The following is a 19,240-nucleotide window of genomic DNA, read 5'->3' as shown; positions in this document are numbered from 1 at the left end:
CCCTTTTAAAGTAATGGTCTCGCCCAACAGAGCAAGGTTTTCAGAATCCCTGTCCTACGGAAATTTGTTTTCTCTGCGTCCGAATAGTGTTTGATCTCAGTCAAAGCCAGAGGGTTGATATCAAAGGCATTGTTAAGGAACCAGAAGAGGAATCCCAAAAGCACACGCTAAACAAAGACCCCTGGATGTTAAAGAATGGAACGTCGCGCGAGCTGGAGTACAACAGGGTGTTGCGTCTTCCTTTCACCGAACAATAACAGCGCACTTCCTCGACCCGGTGCGGTCCCAGTTCCAGAAGGAGCTCGGACCCCGAAGGCACCGCCCGTTTGAAGGCAGCGGGCGGACGCCGGCGGTCCTCCTCCTCACCAGGTTCCTCTGCCCCTTACACTCCTGCCACCCTTTGTAAGATGGGGGGGGGGAAAGGAAAGCCTTTTCCATAAATAAAAATGGCAAAAATAAACCTTTGTCCATTTCTGGCACGTGTAAGGGGGAAGGGGGGAGAAACGCTTTATTGTGATAATGTGCATATTTCAACTTCTTTACAGATAACTTTCACTGACGTTCAACAGGACTTTATATTGTACACAATATTATGTAAACATAGTGCAGTAATGCTGGGGTGCTCGTCTACATTCATTCTGGCCCCAGTTGCTCTAGGTTACAATGAAGATACATTTTTTAAATTTTCTCTTACCTACACCAAACACTATGGTATAACATTTGACAGTTACATTTAAAAGCCTTTACATTCACGTTTTGTAATAAACAATTTAATCAATACAAGATTATACATACCAAAAGAATATATTTATATATTCTATATATCTTACAACACACATATTTCTGTTTCGTATGATGTGTGTCTTACCTCCTACCTGTTATATAATTTATAAAGTCTTTACTATTTTAATAAATTAAAGTAACAAAAGATTAAATATGAAATATGATATTTTGGCACTTTTTAGGCTATTCTACTCGAGTAAAAAATGTTACAGAACACTTAAAGAAAATATTTTGACTAATAAATGTATCATTGAGAAACATGCATTTCAGATAACGTAACAGTCATTTTGGACTGAGGTTGCTTCACATCATTATGAGAGAAGGAAAAAAAAACATCAGCAACACCACACACACACGCAAGCACGCACGCATGCACGCGAGCGCGCACACACACAGACAGACAAACACACACACACACACATACACACATTGAACATCTGTCTTTGGAAGCAAAGCAGACTTTTTTTTAAGCAACACAGAACACAGAACAAGGCATTGAATGTATGTGATAATAAATATCAGAAATACAGTGCAAATATACCATACAGAGTTAAGGAAATAAAATCCATGTACTCAAATTCACCGCCATTATTACATTAATCTGAGTTTGTTGAAAATGAGGAAAAGCGATGACAATGGCTTTTCAATGTTTTGACTGCCTAAGACAACCTGCTTATATTTTCTATTACTGTGATTATTTTAGTATTCAATGGATTTTACTGAGATCTGTAAAGTACGCCCTCACAGTTCTTGGCAAACACAACAGTAATAAAGCTTTTGAAAAGAATGGCATTGCAAATCTGTGTCAGTTTCTTCACTTTTCTCTTACATATGGAATGGTTTATTTTAGCGATCATTTGGAAATAAAACGGATGATTCCACTGTTTGTACCTCTACCATCTTACCTTCAAAACAAAGGTATCTGAAGAACCTGGAATGATTCTGAATGGCTGAATAAGTCACAGAGAAAATGAAACAGAAAGTTTGCCAATATTTTAGTGTCTCGCTCGATAAGGCACTGAGTAGAATAGTTCTTTCAAGTGGAAACCTGTGTGAGACAGTCTAAGAGGTATTTTATAAATGGACTATGCATCGATTTGCGTATTTGAAGGTATCATGAGGTGCTTTAGCTTCATACACATGGTGATTCTGCCACAGTATATATGATGTATACCTTTGCCTCATCTCTGGCACCTGTAGGGATATGCAAATCTACAGAATCTTGGGAGGCCTGGGTTTACCTCCAATTCCTATTACGTAGACATAGGATGACATTCAGATTCATAAGGTATCCGATATGAAGGATCCTTTTAGCCAATCCCTACACAGGTACTGCCAACAACTATGACGTGGTATTGGTTATCAGTCTTTCCCACACATCTCCTGAGATCCCACTCAATTGAACATCAGTTTGTTCCTACACATAACTTAAGAGATGAAACGTGAGTAAAAATAAATACTTGTTTGAAGAAATGACCTATTCATATGAATAATTCACTTTCAAAGGTTTGCAGTTCACAAAAAAAGAAAAAAAGAAACACAAGATCGTACGTACTGTAACACAAAGTTCTCAGATGTAGACCCTTCATGGCTGTGGTTGTGATTTGGCATGATTATTTTCCCCTTTAACTGATTTACAAGCATGTCACATTACAAAATAATTTTTAAAAAATCAACAAAAGCAAAAACAACGTTAAAAAAATATATACCAGTAGATTTCTCCAGCAGAGTGCCACTGTCTGAAGTCTTATGAGGTTCGAGAAATGGTTTCATTCATTATATCAGAACAAAAATAACAAATGAATAGAGTCCACAAAAAATTACACCAATGAAACGCATCTGGCATGTCTTTCAGAACACAGAAAATTTCCCTTTTCACAGTCTAGCTTCTCCACAGAGATTCATCTTTCATTGGAAGCCAGAACTGCATGTCTCCGCTCTCCTGGCATTGCAGGTTGCAAATTCAGGCCTCGTGTATCAAATAGCAAGCCAGTGCTTTAACTGAAATGAAAACACATTCATTCACAAAAGTCTGAAGTCAGCGGCACAAATGAAAATTACAGCTGATTGGTTACACTTCACCATTTAGTTTCGATTTTATTCTGCTTATTCAGCTTTTTTTCATCATCAAATGAGCAGTTGATACAAGAACTGCTGCAGACAATGATTAAAACAAAGCCTGAACTTTCTTCTACGAGGTTCTCAAGCTCATAAGCTCACAAACGTAGTATGTTGACTTACCTTGAACTGCCTGACTTTCCCTTCAGCCACAAGGTGATGTTCCTGCTCAGGTGTAATGCAGTAAGCTATTCTCTGAAATGTAATGTAAGCAGTAAGTAAGTATGAATTAGAACAACTGAATTAGAACAAACATATTCTACTTAATAGAACATGGTTACTGGAAGCTGTGAATTGTCCGACCAGTTACTGGGCTCATTAACAACATTTGAGGCAAATATCACAAAATGAAATTGCAATCTAGAATTAAAATGGCTGTACTGCAGTTAGGGTTCACTTAGTGGACCTAACACAGTGCTAGGAAACCTTTTTCTGAACATCATTAGGTACTGAGTATTGCATTTTTGGATTTCAGTAGCTGTGGTAGTAATATTCAATTAAGAAAAGAATCTAGTCATTTCATTCATCTGCACATTTTTGTAGCAGCTGGCATAATCATTTTTAATTATGCTGTTACGGTAAGATATACGATATACGGTAAAGACTATGGAAAACACGAGCAAGTGAAAACAATTAGAGTTAAATACCACTGTGGTTCTGGGAGATGGAATGCCACAGTGCGAAAGTATTTTCCAAATGTTCAATGATTTTTATCAGCATAATTCACAACCTTGGAAGCAGTACAAATTTGAACCCACGCCTTACAAGCTACAAGACGGCAGCAGCTGTTCCTTGTGAGCCGAATGGAATGTCTGATACTCAAATTAACCTGATCTTAAGACATAAATGAAGCAACATAAGGGAACCATTAACCAGTTTTTGGCACATAGTTCCCCACGTGCTTTCCATACACAGAAAATATTCCGCACCGTACATTACACACATTATCTTTCTCAGACGATGGGATTCTCCCAACTGACCTCTTTAAATGATCCCTTTAGAGTGATAAACTTGTAGATGGCGTAGACTGGGACAAAAACCATTGATGACAATGCTATGCCCCAGCCAATATAATTGGACCACTTCGGGAAGGTGTAGTCATCGTATTTCAGGTCACCAGCGTTCACAATGCTGGCAATCACCACAAACTGAAAAAGAGAAATCACTGCATATCAAAATTCATTAAACGGATTTCATTCTTTTGTGAGACAACAAAACGTAAACCAGTCAGCACCGTCTCACTGAATATTTAGAAAACTATTGGTTTGAACCCAGGCACATTTGCCTGCTGTTGTCCGTATTTAAAAACGGGCTAACTTATATTTAATTGAGAGTCAAAGCTGAGTGTAAATGTTGATTGAATCCAAGTCACTGTGTATTGTATCTTGCTACATAAAGCTACAGCTTTTACTTAAGCTATTAGATACCTACACATCACAAGCTAAGATTCATTATTATATAAATAATTATAAGATGTCGAGAAACATTGTTCGTCATAAAAAATTATAGATCATTAGCTAATATGAATTCATATGACAGTATTTACGACAACCATATTGTGAAAGACAGATCTGCTTGATTGGCATATATTGTGAGATGGATCAACATGTAAAAAGAACCAAATACGAGAAAGCCAACGTCTTGTGATGCCTATTGGACTTTTAAACAAACATTGTTTTGACACACAGGTCCGATTTCACCTAAAAGGCATCATTATTGTGCATCATTCGTCAAAACCTCATCAAATTTCACAGTTTTTAACACCACAGGCCTTTTCTGTTTTCCTTCACCGAACAATCAGAAAACAATTCAGGTGTAAGACACCAGGTGAGGTGAGGTAACTGTGTTAACTGTTAACTGTTTTAACTGCTCACTCGGGTGCTGAGTAACAACAGAAACCAGCAGAGCCTGCAGCTCTCCAGGACTGGGGCAGAAGACCTACTTTACTGGGAAAGAAAACCTCAAAATGTCCTTACATATTGAAATGGAAAAACTCCAGGATTAAGATGGAGGAAACAAGAAAATGCGATTTCACGTTCAGCCACATTTAAGCAGCCTATTCGCTGTGCCCTGGGGCATCTATTGAGCTGCGCTCGACTCGTCTACCTGCGGTCACGCCTGCCTTCTGCCCCCGCCACAGTGACATATGGTTCGCATTGGAGCCAATGTGCGAAGCACCTGATACATTCAGAATGCACACGAGGTCCACAGTGGTGTGGCTCAGGAACTGGCACCTGGACCCTGAAGATATTATTTCTGTTGGATTGCATTTGCCTACCCAAGAACTCACAGGATAATGGGTCGCATCCTTAAAAAGCGAAAGGGCTAGAGCATTTTGACAGCAGGTCTATATGCAACACCCATGAAACAAAACAGGTAGTGTAATACTCAACACTCTAATAAAATAAGGAGGCTTTTCGGTCACTACCCCGAGCTTGATTAAGTAGCCTATCAACAAATAATAGCCTTTAAATCTAGCTTCTACCTTCCTGTACTCATGTAACCCAGCCTAGTTATAAGACCTGAAAATTGTTTTTTGTCCCCTGTAGGGGACATGAGTATCTAGTCTTAAACGAGAACTATATATTCTGCTGAAACCTACACTACAAGGGACATTCAATAAAAACAAATTTAAAAAATGTTTTTGAAATTATTTTGTAAACAATTTTCACTGCAATATGTTTTTTATAACACTTGTATTAGGTCAAGAAATTAGAATCCTTGAAACCTTTTTCTGCAGGAGAATAATTAACGGCAATTCATTTTTTTACTGACGAATGTGGAAACTGAAAAAATGTTCAGTGATCAGTCAAGAGAGCATAATTTTTCACGTAATATCTGCTGAAATTTACCATTGGATATACTGAGGGTGGGGGCATCGTAATATTTAAAAACAAAACAACATCTTCAAAAAGAAATGCTTTCTCAACACTTGGTTTTTTAATTTGCTACCAGGAACTGATTGACGTCAAACTTGCCTTCTAAGGGTATGAGTGCACCGAGCTCATGCTGGGAAAATGCAGTCCCACAGAACCACGTTAAGCTTACCAGCAGAAAAGCAGGACTGACAAACTTCCAACACAGCCTCCAGTACAAGCCTGGCTTGAAGCCCATCATTTGTTCGATATCATCGCTGAATCGGTCCACACCTGGAGCACACACACAGCAACATCAGGTCAAGCACTAAAACTTTCAGTAAACATTTTTCAGTAAGATATTTTCTGAATGCACCCAATATTTTGGGTAATTTTAATGGAATACATGCATTCCAAAAATGTTTCGGACATAATATTTTTTGGCATAATAGTCTATGCCAAAACATTTTTAAATATAAGTATGAAAAGATATTAAATGCCCCTTATGCCTACTTATGGTCTAAATGTAGTTTGTGAGAAAACAATTTCAACTGGCATCATGCATATGTTGCAATATTGCCTCTTATCAGCTCCCATCAGGCCAGCTTGAACATCATGTTATGCTCTTCTGAGCATGGAGTCTTTTTTTCACTTTTATAAAGCAACATTTTCACTTCTCTTTTTTCACAACTTAAGATGTTTACAATTAATATTATTTTTGCTCTTAAAAAGTGATTGTTACCAAAGGTATAAACTTGTTTTGACAAAGCTTGTTTGCGAGCTGTCAGAATTAAATGGCATTTGTAGACTTAAAGCAACCGGTGTCTGAGAAAGATCCAAAAGATTATGATTTGCGTGAGATTAGCAACATAGTCACTTTCAGAAAAAACTGAATTAAATTCATTTTGCATAGCATCACAATATACAACAGACTACTTGGCTATTTGTTGACTTGTTACCCAGTACAATCTGCAACCTTGTACTGCACTCTTGGTTTTCACTTTATTTGCTTTTCTTGAACGACTATGGCTTTCATCCAAAAAAAGTATTGACCAATGGGTCACTGGCTTTCTAGTCACCTTCTGATAGTATAAACTACTCAGTCAGATGGATGCTGCAGTACTGGGAAAAACTTACGGAATGGAGGTGGAAAAGCTACTGATAATGATAACAACGCCATTGACCAATGAACAACTAATATTTCACTGATCACACAGGCCCATCAAAACGAACAGTTTCCGATTGGTTTTGGAAGCGCGATGTAAAAGTGAGGCGGGCGCTCGATCGATGAGCGCTCGAGCCTGGAGCGTTTCTCAGCGAGAGGGACATGACCAGCCGCCGTCGCAAAAACAGGAAATTTGACTCATTGATTATCGGGAGGGAGTCGTCCCCTGCCAAAGGCGCTCTGTCATGCCCGTGGCTGCTGCCACTGTCTCCAGCTGCGAGAGTCAGCCGATCGTCTGCGAGGAAGCGTCTCGGCCATTTCCCTCACACAGCACCGCCTGGAAGTGTAACTGAACGGAAGATAATGCGATAATGGAAGGACAGAACCTGTGAAAAACGCAGCGTCCGCTCCAGAGGAAATGCCGCGTGTATGTGTACCGTGTATGTGAAGGGCCGTAATTCTCACACGGATCACTCGACATGGACGTGAATACCCTCAAATCAAAGCTGTGCTCTAACCTCATATTCGTCATTTATTTCACATCCAAAGCGATGGAGTACAGAGACAAAATAATCAAAATTTTGCCACTGTCCCAGTGCTATTGCAAATTTACTGTAGCTGGCGGCCCTGGTGGAAATGACGCCAGAGGGTGCTTGGATCCAAAAAGCGAGCGGGGTAGCTTTCTTTGATGCAGAAAGCTAAACACAGGGGGCAGCGACCGATACAGTACCAACTGCATAGCGACTGTGTGAGTTAAATAGGCCGGACGCAGGTTCATGTCAGATGGGTGAGTGATAATGGTGCCTGGTTAAAAAAAATAAAATAAAAGATCAATAAAAAAAAACACAGCACAAGGCTTTCAGGGCGTAGCGAATCAGTTTTACACCCGCAGTCAATCTGGTTATTGGGTTCCACGACCGAAAGAGAACCTCTTGGGCCGCAATTAAGCGAGACAAATCCGAGGAGGAATCGTAACGCGACAGTGAATAAAATGAGGACTCACCATAAAACCAAGACACCCCTATAGCCTCTATCAACACCCCAAAAAGAATCGAGGTTCCCGCAGCGTGAGTGTCCAGAAGAGTCAGGACATATATCCCTCCCTGGGGAGCCAAACAGAAGAGAAAACACAGGTAGAACGTCACGCCACCCAGCGACCATTTCTGTCCATTAAACACGGTGGCCTGGATCCTGTCAAAATTTGCTCTTAAATTTGACTTAAAACGAACGGTATGTGCAAGTGGTCCTTTTTTTATTTACAACACAGTTCAGAGAAACTGAGTCTGGTCAGTCAAACTTAAGGACAAATATTGATTGAATACAGACCAGGGCCTGTGAGTCTTCAGCATCATCTGAGGCTGCTTATCTTCAAAATTTCAGAAAACATGTTGCCTAATGGGAAAAAAAAAAAAATCATACGCCCAGTATATTTCACTTTAAAAAAAATGGAAGACTCAAGTGAAAGACCCACAAAAATGTTACCATTGCAAATGAAACACAGAAACAAGTAGTTAAGCAAACACGCCTCAGTATTCATGCTTCATATCACACATGGGTTTAAAATAAACTGAGATGAAGTTTTTAAAGCAGGCAAGAAATATCCAGTTTTCCCAGGGTTTTCTCAGTTTATTTTACAAAACAGCCCATTTATTTTTCTCCATGAGGTGCCTACAAACCGGGGATCAAGTCCAGGGCCCAGGGTTAATGTCGTACATACGTTGGGCCTCTTCTGCGTATATATTTTAAATTCCATTTAAAAGTGTGAAAGTTCTGCTGGCCTGGCTAGCTCCACTCATCACCTGCTTTAATGTCAGACGTTTTGGCAACAAAATGGCGTCTGTGAGCCAAACTCCCAGCGGGGGTCCTGCAGAACTTTAGCGCTCTTGGCTTTAAATTTGAACATTGCCACGGAGAAATCTCACACATGCCCAGAGACCCACAGACTTACATTTGTGATGCAGATCAAGGCAACCAAGAATGTTCCGAATGCCGTGGCAAATGTGAAGAGCTTCCTGTTCCTCTTAAGGAATTTGAAGTCATCTGAGAGGCCAGTGATGACAGCTTCCATACCTCCCATCTGAAAAAAAGACAGGAGGAACATAGGTGCAAAGTAGTGAACACAGAGGGAAAAGGAAAAGAGGACAGAAGAGAGGTATAATGGAAAAAGGGAACAAAGAAAGAAAAAACACATCTTAACATCCATTTAATTGCCAAAAAATTCAGAAGAGACCATGTGTAATGTGGGTAAATGGAAAATGAGAGAGCGACCGCAAACTGCAATGTTTATTTTGATGTGAATTGTCTAATATTGAAGAGCCTGGGCCTCATTTACAAAAATGTTCTTGGACTTAAACTTAAACATAATCTTAAGACAATTAATCAAGTAATGATTAATAAAAACAACTGAAACCAGAAACAGTTGCTTACATTCATCTAAAGTGTCGTATTTATAGGAAAATTGCAGTTCCTGGCTGCATTCACAACACAGGGTAAAGCAAATTCACATGAATCGCAAATGCACTTAAATTTGACACCAAGTGAACATGCTTTACAATTATACCAGTCTTGTGAACGCAGCCAGGAACAGCCATTTTCCTATAAACAAGGAGGCTGCATTTCAACATTTTGAGCAAGCATGGACCGCAAAAGTATCGGCAACTTCACAGAGGATGAAATTTCTGCACTCTAATCCAAACTGGAGGAAAGGCTGCATATTCAAATGTGCAGTACCACCACATAACCAGCAAGTAAATAACTTGCGTCTAGTGTAAACTGTATACAGAGATATGACCACATCAACTGCTTAGTCATGGTTTTCTGCATAAGACACTATATGGGATACAATTTGGTCATAAGACGATTCTATAAACGAGGCTCCTCATGAGAAAGTGTATTATAGGGATCTCAGACCTCAATCCTTGGTGGCTGCAGTGTCTCTAGGTTTTTGTGGCTTCCTTTTAACCAGCAGCCAATTTAAGCCTCTGACTCTTTAGCCAATCAATGACTGCAATGAAGCACTTAAGTGATGAAACACACCAAAAGCCAGCTGACACTGCAGCCCTCTGGCACTTCATTTTCAGATCCCTGGTGTAACATGAATGCAGTGTTGTGCTTTCAGATAATTTTGTGGCCAAAACCTCCCTTCATGATGAACTGTCCTATATACTGTCCCTGAAATATATGACATGTGTAGTAGGTACGGCACTCACAGAACTGTCAATGCCCAGCGTTAGAAGCATTATGAAGAATACTATGGCCCAGAAGGTGGATCCAGGGAGGGTGGATATAGCCTCTGGGTAGATGATAAAAACCAATCCAGCCCCTGTAGTCAGAGATAAAGACTTGTTAACTTTACATTACAGGCAATAAGCAGATACTCTTTTCCAGGGTGACTTACACAGCTTACATTCATTTGACATAAAATCCATTCTATGCAGTTGAATACAGATACAGATGTTTACTGAAGCAACTCAGGTTAAGGACCTTGCTCAACAGTAGAACAGAAATCCGTCATATAGGAACCAATCCTACAGCCTTGGAGCTAATTCCCTAACCATTATGCTACACTGCTACCAGATGTAACGCTAACCTCGTCTTCTGCAGTTCAAGTATTAGAAAAACACATAATGTGTATGATGCCACGTTTGAGTAGAAAGACTGTAGGGAGAAGCATTAATATGTATGTATAGACCTCTCTGAGAGAGGAGTGGATGGCATGAGAGAGAAGGAAGAAGATGGGAGGATAGCTGGGAGTCAGAGAGGATTAAAAAATAGAAGGGAGGCAGAGGACAGAACATTTTAACAGAACTAAAACGTCGAAGGACAATTGACATCAAACATGGCAATGCAAATCTTTGGGAAAGACTTTTAATATAGAAGATGCCTTACCTAATGTATTTAGGTTTTCTTGTTTATGTAGTTGTTTGCAATTACTTGTATAATTGAAATAAAGTTTATTTATTTAAAAAAAAAGACAGAGAGGGCAGGAGAGGATATGAGAGAGAGAGAGAGAGAGAGAGAGAGAGAGACATGAATGAAGGGCTTAAAGATGTGCATTGGAAGCAAATTTCCTTTCAACAGGGAATTCTGGGACACTTTCCGCTGGTGTACCTTGAACTGTGCCAAGTTAATAAGTGCTCGTGCTGTGCAAAAGCTGAGTGGGACTGAGCTTTTGAGGAAACCTGGCATTGCTGTACTTTTTGAAGCCGCAATATTCCGCACTACTGCCAATTAATCCAACGTAAACAGTGTAAACTGGACTCTGAGTTACGAATGCAGGGGTAGTCAAAGCTATGCCTTGGGGCCAGTAGTACCACTGGTTTGCAGTCTTAAGATTTAAACCTGACACACCAGGTGAGTGTCATCTCTGGCCAATCAGCGACATTACTGGACTACAGAGAAACGAGAAAAAGAGAAAGCCAGCAGTGCTGCTAACCATGGGGACCGGTTCTGAGTCTCTCTCCAAAATGGCTGGCTTTCACTCACCTTCGGTCGCCACATCCTCAATCTTCACCCCGTGCTTGAAGGCCATGTATCCCAGCACAGAGAAGATTGCAAACCCAGAGAAGAAACTGGTAACACAGTTGATGGTGCTGGTCAGTAGAGCGTCCCTGCAAACGCGAGAGAGAACACAAGCTCACACTGTCAGCCCTTCAAGCAGTAAGAAAAAACTCTTTATTCAGATGCATTAAATATTTTTACCACCATGTCCACATCTCAATCTGTAGAATGGCATCATGCCTCCAACAAGCGACAAAATAGTAAACACTAGCTGTGCATATTTTAATAAGTCATGTAATTTATGAGAATCTTATAAGTATGCTTAAGAAACGAAGAAGTAGTTTAAGAGCTATGCACTAAAATGCTTCAACTAAGTTTCGTAAACTTAGTGTTTTTCGTAAACTTTTTCACCTAAGTGTGTTTCAGCCAAAAAAAGTAAAGAAACTGTATTAAATCTTGATGTGTTTCCACTTGTATAACACAGATCAAGAGCAGAGGACATGAGCTGCTGTCCAAAAGAGGTTCTTTAAACCCTTTTTATATTTGTTTAAAAAAATTTAAAAAAGATTTTTTTAACCAAATTTGGAATGTCCAATCACATTTGCAGGTCTGTCAAAGAGAGCATTTCTTTTGTCCAAGGCTTTTATGTGCTCTCACATTATTAAGGAAAGGGGCTAATACAGTTAGCTCCCCATAAACATGCAATCAGCCTTTTAGCTTTGATGATAAGGATCAGGCAGAGGCATACATATATAGCATTGCTTTTACAGTCAAGGCGTTCTGGGATTTAAAAGAAAAAAACAGCCTTAGTCTGCAGGTACGGAATAGCCGCTGGCGGCCATCGAGACGCACTGTCAGCGCTGATCTTGTTAGCCCGTCGCTTGAGGGCGCGCTACAGTTTCCCATCTCATCCCGGAGCTCTTATCAGTTTAAGTAAAGAAAGGGGAACCGCGAGCAGAGCAGGTGCAGGATTCCCACTCTCCCGCGTACCAGCTCTCGAAGGCCGTAATGGTCGTGCCGAACAGCGCGGTTTGGTTCCCGTTCCAGTTACCTGTAGCAGTTATTATCAAACTTATTGTAGCTGGCAAATGCGATCAGAACCCCAAAGCCTGCTCCCAGGGAGTAGAATATCTGAGTCGCTGCATCAGTCCATACCTGAAAAAAAAAGCCAATTAAGTACAGTTTACATTTCATTGCAAACAATGGAATTAAATGTTACGTTTAGTCCTTAACACTACCTTACTCATATCTACACGTGTATAGACAACACAATGAATCTGACACAGTCCATTAAATACCTGTCGCAACAAAACTATAAATTGTGATTGTGCCCACCTTTTAAAAATGTAAACCTACAGTCAGCTCCATAATGTTTGGGACAAATACATATTTTTTCTTGATTTGGCTCTGTACTCCACAATTTTAAATTTGAAATCAAATAATTCAATGTGGTTAAAGCAGAGATTCTCAGCTTTTATTAAATGACGTTTTCAAAGGTCTTGTGGACACAAGAGACACAAGTTTGACTCTATGATGGCAAGAGCAAAGTGTGGAGGCCAAAATGAATTGCCCAATGCCCAAAGCAGCCCCCATCATCTGTGAAACGTGGTTGGGGTGTAATGTTTTGGGCATGTGTGGCTGACACAGGAACCGGCTCAACAGTCTTCATTAATGATGTGACTGCTGATGGCAGCAGCAGAATGAATCCAGAAGTGTACAGAAGCATTATATCAGCACAAGTTTAAGCAAATGCCTCCAAACTCATAGGACAACGCTTCATCCTACAGCAAGTCAATGATCCCAAACACACTTCTAAAGCAACAAAGCAGGTTCTCAAAGCCAAAAACTGAATCTGAATCCAACTGAACAAGCTTTTCATATACTGAAGAGAAAACCCGAAACATGCAAGAGCTGAAGACGGCTGCAGTGTAGGCCTGGCAGAGTATCACCAGAGAGCACCTGGTGAGGTTTATCGGTCACAGACTTCAACCTGTCATTGCATTCAAAGGATATGCGACAAAGTACTAAACATGACTGCTTTCATTTGCATGACATTAATTAATGTTCCAAACACTATGGAACCTTGAAATGGTGGGGGGCTATGCATAAAAAGTGCTGTAATTTCTACACGGTGAAATAAAAATGTATAAAAACACCTTTAATAAAAGGTGAGAATCTGCACTTTAACCATGTTTTAATTGTTTGATAATAAATCTAAAATTGTATAAAGCATACATAAAACAATCATATCAAGAAAAAATATGTCTTTGTCCCAAACATTATGGAGCTCACTGCATTATCTCACAGGTTGAACAACCCAATTGTCCTGTGTTCATGCTCATTGCTGCTGCTATTCCATGTCAATTTGAGAGACAACCATGTGCTCTCCTCTGAAACAAGTCAGGTCAGCCAAAGCTGTCCTTCAGTCCACAGTCCTCCGGTTAAGCTTTGCACGCAGCTAGTACAGGCAGACTGCCGGTGCTTGACTTACAGGTGCGCGTCAGAGGTGTGCGAAGGGACACGGACATCCTGGTGCTAGCGATGCTATGGGCCAATTACACGCCATTTTGAGAGACTGCCAGCTACAGTTGGCACCGGTACAGTCTGGACTTGATTCTGATCAGACTGCATGGGGCACCCTTTATCAATAAATGGTTGCCTGCCCACAGTCTGTCCCTAAATTAGTGTAATATTCCATGTACAGAATCGAATAAACAGATCCAATGCCTATAACAACTATGAGGGTTTACTTTTAATCAAAACCTAATACTGTGTATACTGATATTGCTTATTTTTATTTATTTATAGTTTATTTAATTTGGACAGACACAGTAACACATTGAACAGACAACCATCTGATGCTCTGCAGCATAATGTGTATAGCTTATGCTACTTTTCAACACCCATGTCTGGTTGTGTTTTTGAACTGGCACAGGGACAAAATGCATGGTGGCTACAGTGCTCGTTGCCATTGTTCTCAAGCGAACGTGAAAAAGTCGAAGATAAAATCACACCCTGAGGTTCTTGAGCTTTGGGAGGTCGATGTAGAGGTACGCCTTAATGCCGTCCATGGCGCCCGGGAGGGTGATGCCGCGGATGAAGAGCACAAACAGCACCACGTAGGGCATGGTAGCTGTGATGTACACCACCTGGAAACAGGGACACCATAAAGAGCAGCACATTATTAGCTTCTTCCCAAACCATCCCACAACACATTGCTCTACAGAGGAGACTGCTCTCAAAAAGGAGAATCATTTGAACTCACTGTTCTCATTAGGAAGTGTACTGATGTAAGCTTGAACATTCATTTGATCAGCATGCATTTATAAAATGTACCACAGGATAAAAATTTTTCACACACTGGGCCAATGGCCCTTCATTAGGAACCAATAACCACACAAAGACAGTCAAAACAGGTGTGTATCAACATAAATTAGGGCCTGATTTACTAAGACCATTAGCATGTGCAAAACCTGTTAACACACAATACACATAACACAACCGATGATTGGTGCAAAACAAATACCTTGACCAATCATTGGTCACGTTATTGATTTTGCTTGTGCTAAAAGCTTTTGCGCATGCTAAAGGTCTAACTAAATCAGACCCTTGGTGTCTTATCAGCCCTAGGCATAGAACCTGCATGTTCCAATGACATGCTGGGTCAGTATTCAAATTTGTACATGCTTGCTACACGCAACAAAGCAGCATTTCCATTTGAACGTTACAGTGAGTGACCCCAAGCGTTGTGCAGCAGTGACTAAATGAATCATTTTCATTTGAGAATGTTAACGTGTATGTGTGTTCACAGTACAGGGTGAATCCCTTGTATGGCATGCACGAGTGAGCGAGCGATGATGGATTGAAGCCGATGGCAGGCCTGGCTCAGCGTGATGGCACCGGAGGGCCGGGCCGGACTCTGTGCCGTACCTTCCCGGATGACTTGACCCCCTTCCACAGGCTGAAATAGAGGATGAAGACCACCAACACCAGACAGAGTGCCAGCTGCATCTGAGGCACACCCAGGTTCTCTATGCCTGGGCTCTTGTTCAGCACAGCACGCCTGGAGATATGACAAACACATACACACACACACACACACACGCACGCACACACACATTTCCTTCTATAAATGCTGCAGCTTGTTCACCTTTACAGCTGACACCTTGAACACAGCCAGTTATAAAACATACAGTCAATGGCAGCTGATACACTGAAAATAGAGGGGGACAGAAGCCTTGTCTTTTAACACGCTTGTTTTCAACCAGTTTTCATTTGTTTTATTTGTTGTTAGCAAGCAAACCAATGATCCACTGAAAGGTAAACTGAAAGTTTTTTCTTAACTGCGTCTGGCGCAACCTGTCTTTCATCACATCATAATAATGAGAGTAAATTATACTATAACTCCACCTAATCATTACAAAGAACACAGTTCACAAAATAAGAAATATCCTGTTGACTTTATTAGCGTTCAGCGCAATAAGCAACATAGATTAATAAAAATCTGTCATTTTTTGCCTCCATCATTTTAAATGGCAGAACCTTCACAGGTTGGATATAACATCATAAATATGGCACAGGCAGAAAATGAAGACTGCATTTTCCCCCCACACTCAAATAACACATGGACACGGCCACATGCATACAGTGTTGTGATGTAAAGAAAAGGAATGCCACCACTATCCTAAAAAGCCTAATTGAGAAGAATGAAATGCAACTGCTCGTATTGATCATTTAACAAGTAATCCGCTTTATCGCTAATCAAGGAAAATAAATGCAAAAGGCTTTAAGGTAATGGTCATTAAAATGGCCAATCTTCTGTCCCCCTGGTTCTAGCCCACCGGGCACCACAGAGAGCAAACTGACTGTGACTCTTGGAGGGGAGCGGCAGGAGCAGAGAGAGTTGCTCCTCCCTTTGGCCAATGTCACCTGTTCCCAGGAACTCAAAATTTGAGATGCCTTTAGGCCTTGGACAGTGTTGGCCTGGCCTACCTGCGCGCACAGCTTAGGCTGCCGGATAATCAGCCCAGGAGATGCTTACTGCCTGTCAGGCCAGGTATAAATGCACAGGCTACTGTGCCGCGGGTGAGAGGCCTATACAGTCACAGCCAAAGTTTTTTCTATGAAACCTCTTCTTTAAAAAGAGGCTTCTTTTCCTTACTCTGTTGAATTCTTCTTTTGGATTGATGTTTTACAATGAATTTGTTTCTGCTTTGTTATTCTCGCCATTAAAAGGTAAACAAAATGTTTGCACAATTCAGAGTTTGTTCTAGTGAAAATCCCCACCAACCATTTTCCTATTTTTTGTTTACTTATTTTCCCATAAAACATCTTTGTGACAGTGTCTGCAAGAAGAGTAAGAGATATTTTTTTTTTTTAGCTTTATGTCCCTAGTTTGTAATTCCCAGTCATGCTTAGGCTGCAGTGCTCATCTTATGACACTGCAGTTTGCAAGTTGGTCGTAAGTCGGAGAAAGACGTGCAGCCCAACAGCTGAACATGCAGGCACCTGATCGATCGACCAGCAGGGGTCATTGGTGTGCGATGAGAGGCTGTCACCCCAGCTGGCTGAAACATTCCATCCCTGGGCAACAAGAGAGCCAACCACGCACTGGCCTGCAGAGCTACCAGCCACAGTTGGCAACAGGGAAATTATTCTTAACAGGAACTAAATTTCTGGAATTCTGTAGTCTTAAAAGGATAAATCCTTCAACAGACATTAAAAATGTCTGAATGAGAAAAATAAACAGCTTTTTACAATTCAGAGGTTTCAGCTTTGGCTCGAATGAAACTACACTGAATACACAGTAGATCTGTGTGAAAACCTGTGCTCTTAGCCACCCTATTTGCCATCCCAGCCAGCTACACAGGCATCTGAAATACACCACTCAATTTAACTGTGATATACTCACTTTAAGCGATACAACTCTTAGGCTTTTTCATTATAGGTGCAACACACCCTCTGAAAAGTATGCAAGCATCAAGTGCATAGCTATACAAAAAAAAAAAGTAACACGCATTTGAGTGTGCTCCTGAAATCTGCAGCAAATGCTAACTACAGTCAGATTGAAAAGGCATTTTTCATAGCATGTCACTAAGGGAAATAAAAGACAATAAGCATTTTTCCTCTTAATGATAAAATGTCTCTACTCCAGCATCTGTCACTTTAGACATGTAACATCATGAATATGAAGAGAAGCCAATGACTTTACACTAAACCATTAAATAATGAGAGTAAGAATTGCGAGCTGTAAGGCAAGCCATAAATGTACATCTTGATATCATTTCTTATCTTGATAATAAATTCAATGAGAGCATGCAGTTCTTTATCACTCAAACCAGTGATAAAGAACTGCAGGAACACAGCCACTGCGTGGTCTTGTTCCTTCTCTACACCCTTAATATCCTGAAAATGGTTCTGCCAATTCTCATCTTCTCAGACCCTATGGAGTTGTCTTATGCATATGCTGTTCATATAGTATATGTCTGAAAGATTTATTTATTTATTTATTTATTTATTTATTTATTTATTTATTTATTTATCTATCAATCATATAACCTGCTTATTCCTGGTCAGGGTCACAGGAGAGCTGGGGCCTATCCCAGCATACATTGGGCGAGAGGCAGGAATACACCCAGAGAGGTTGCCAATCCATCACAAAGCACACACTCACATCTATGGGCAATGGGCAAGTAAGACTGTCCAACTAGCCTAACCTGCATGTCTTTGGACAGTGAGAGGAAACCAGAAAACCACATGGACACGGGGGAAACATACAATCTCCTCACAGAAAGGCCCCGGCTGGGATTTGAACCTGAAACCTTCTAGCAGTGAGGTGGCAGAGCTATTTATTTATTGGTTTGCAACTCCAGAAGGGAGATCAAAAGGCTGTAAACCAGTTTACATGTTGTTACCAGTGTCCGAGTTTTATCCAGGAACCATCTGGCACAGAGGCTTGACCATGATTAACCAACTGTCATCATTAAAATCTTGTATTTTTGCTAGCAAAATCCCAAATACACTTTTATCCACAGTCACTTGCAATGAATAATAAAACCAAGAATGAAACAATAAACATAAAATGCAGTAAATCACAATGAGTATGAAAGCTTAGGATAAAAAGCTTCCCTGGAGCATTGGTTTCTGTAGGGAAAAATGGATGGTTATAACAGTAAAATCTATATGATTTAATAATGCTTTTACATTTTAGAGAAACAAATCAGCCTTCTGTCAGAATTTATTGCAGCTCTGAAAATTATATGCTCTCCCTTGATAAAACAAAACAGCTGAATTTAAAGAGGGGGAAGTTATTCACTGTCAGAATCAAGTAGCATGGGCTTTCACCTAAAATGGCCACTGCAGCCTCTGCTGGTCTCTGAATGTGTGTGTACAACACGTTTGCATTCCCAACTCGTCAAATATTGCAGCTTGGGCAAGGGCCCTTCTCGCTACTATTTGGAAAGACTTAGGTGTCTTCGGTTGATGAGTGAGGTAGCCCATTGAATTGAATCACCACTTTGGCGGATTTTGACGCTATAGACAGACAGTAGCCTGAACCTTAGTGTAAATTCTGAGCTCCTATTTGTAGACAATCAATACTATTGTGACCTATTCAAATTTAATTACTTAAAATCACATACACATATACTGAAATATACCAGAAATGGGTGATGTAGTTTATTTCAGTAGCCTAGTAGTCAATGGGCTACCTCACTCGTCAACCCGAGTCTATCCAACGCGTTGAATAGTGATGAGAAGGGCCCTTGCCCAAGCTGCAATATACAGTGGGCTCCAGAATTATTGGCACCCTTAATAAAAA

General features: G+C 40.5%; 1 protein-coding gene across 1 annotated transcript in view; it reads right to left on the bottom strand.

Moving 5' to 3' along the window:
- Positions 1-483: 483 nt before the first annotated feature.
- LOC135255087 (sodium-dependent noradrenaline transporter-like) overlaps positions 484-19,240 on the bottom strand; it is a 37,911-nt gene continuing 19,154 nt past the window's right edge. Inside the window, exons 5-15 of the mRNA XM_064335830.1 lie at positions 15,352-15,484; positions 14,436-14,570; positions 12,473-12,576; positions 11,407-11,531; positions 10,131-10,243; positions 8,870-8,998; positions 7,925-8,024; positions 5,950-6,050; positions 3,882-4,049; positions 3,025-3,096; positions 484-2,784 (exon numbers count right to left, since the gene is read on the bottom strand). Of these exons, the coding sequence (XP_064191900.1) occupies positions 2,761-2,784; positions 3,025-3,096; positions 3,882-4,049; positions 5,950-6,050; positions 7,925-8,024; positions 8,870-8,998; positions 10,131-10,243; positions 11,407-11,531; positions 12,473-12,576; positions 14,436-14,570; positions 15,352-15,484 (1,204 nt within the window). The 3' untranslated portion in view covers positions 484-2,760. The remainder of the gene's footprint in view (positions 2,785-3,024; positions 3,097-3,881; positions 4,050-5,949; positions 6,051-7,924; positions 8,025-8,869; positions 8,999-10,130; positions 10,244-11,406; positions 11,532-12,472; positions 12,577-14,435; positions 14,571-15,351; positions 15,485-19,240) is intronic.

The sequence above is a fragment of the Anguilla rostrata genome, chromosome 5, assembly GCF_018555375.3.
Source record: "Anguilla rostrata isolate EN2019 chromosome 5, ASM1855537v3, whole genome shotgun sequence".
Lineage (NCBI taxonomy): Eukaryota > Metazoa > Chordata > Actinopteri > Anguilliformes > Anguillidae > Anguilla > Anguilla rostrata.
The sequence above is the reverse complement of the archived record's forward strand: the minus strand, read 5'-3'. Positions and strand labels throughout refer to the sequence as shown.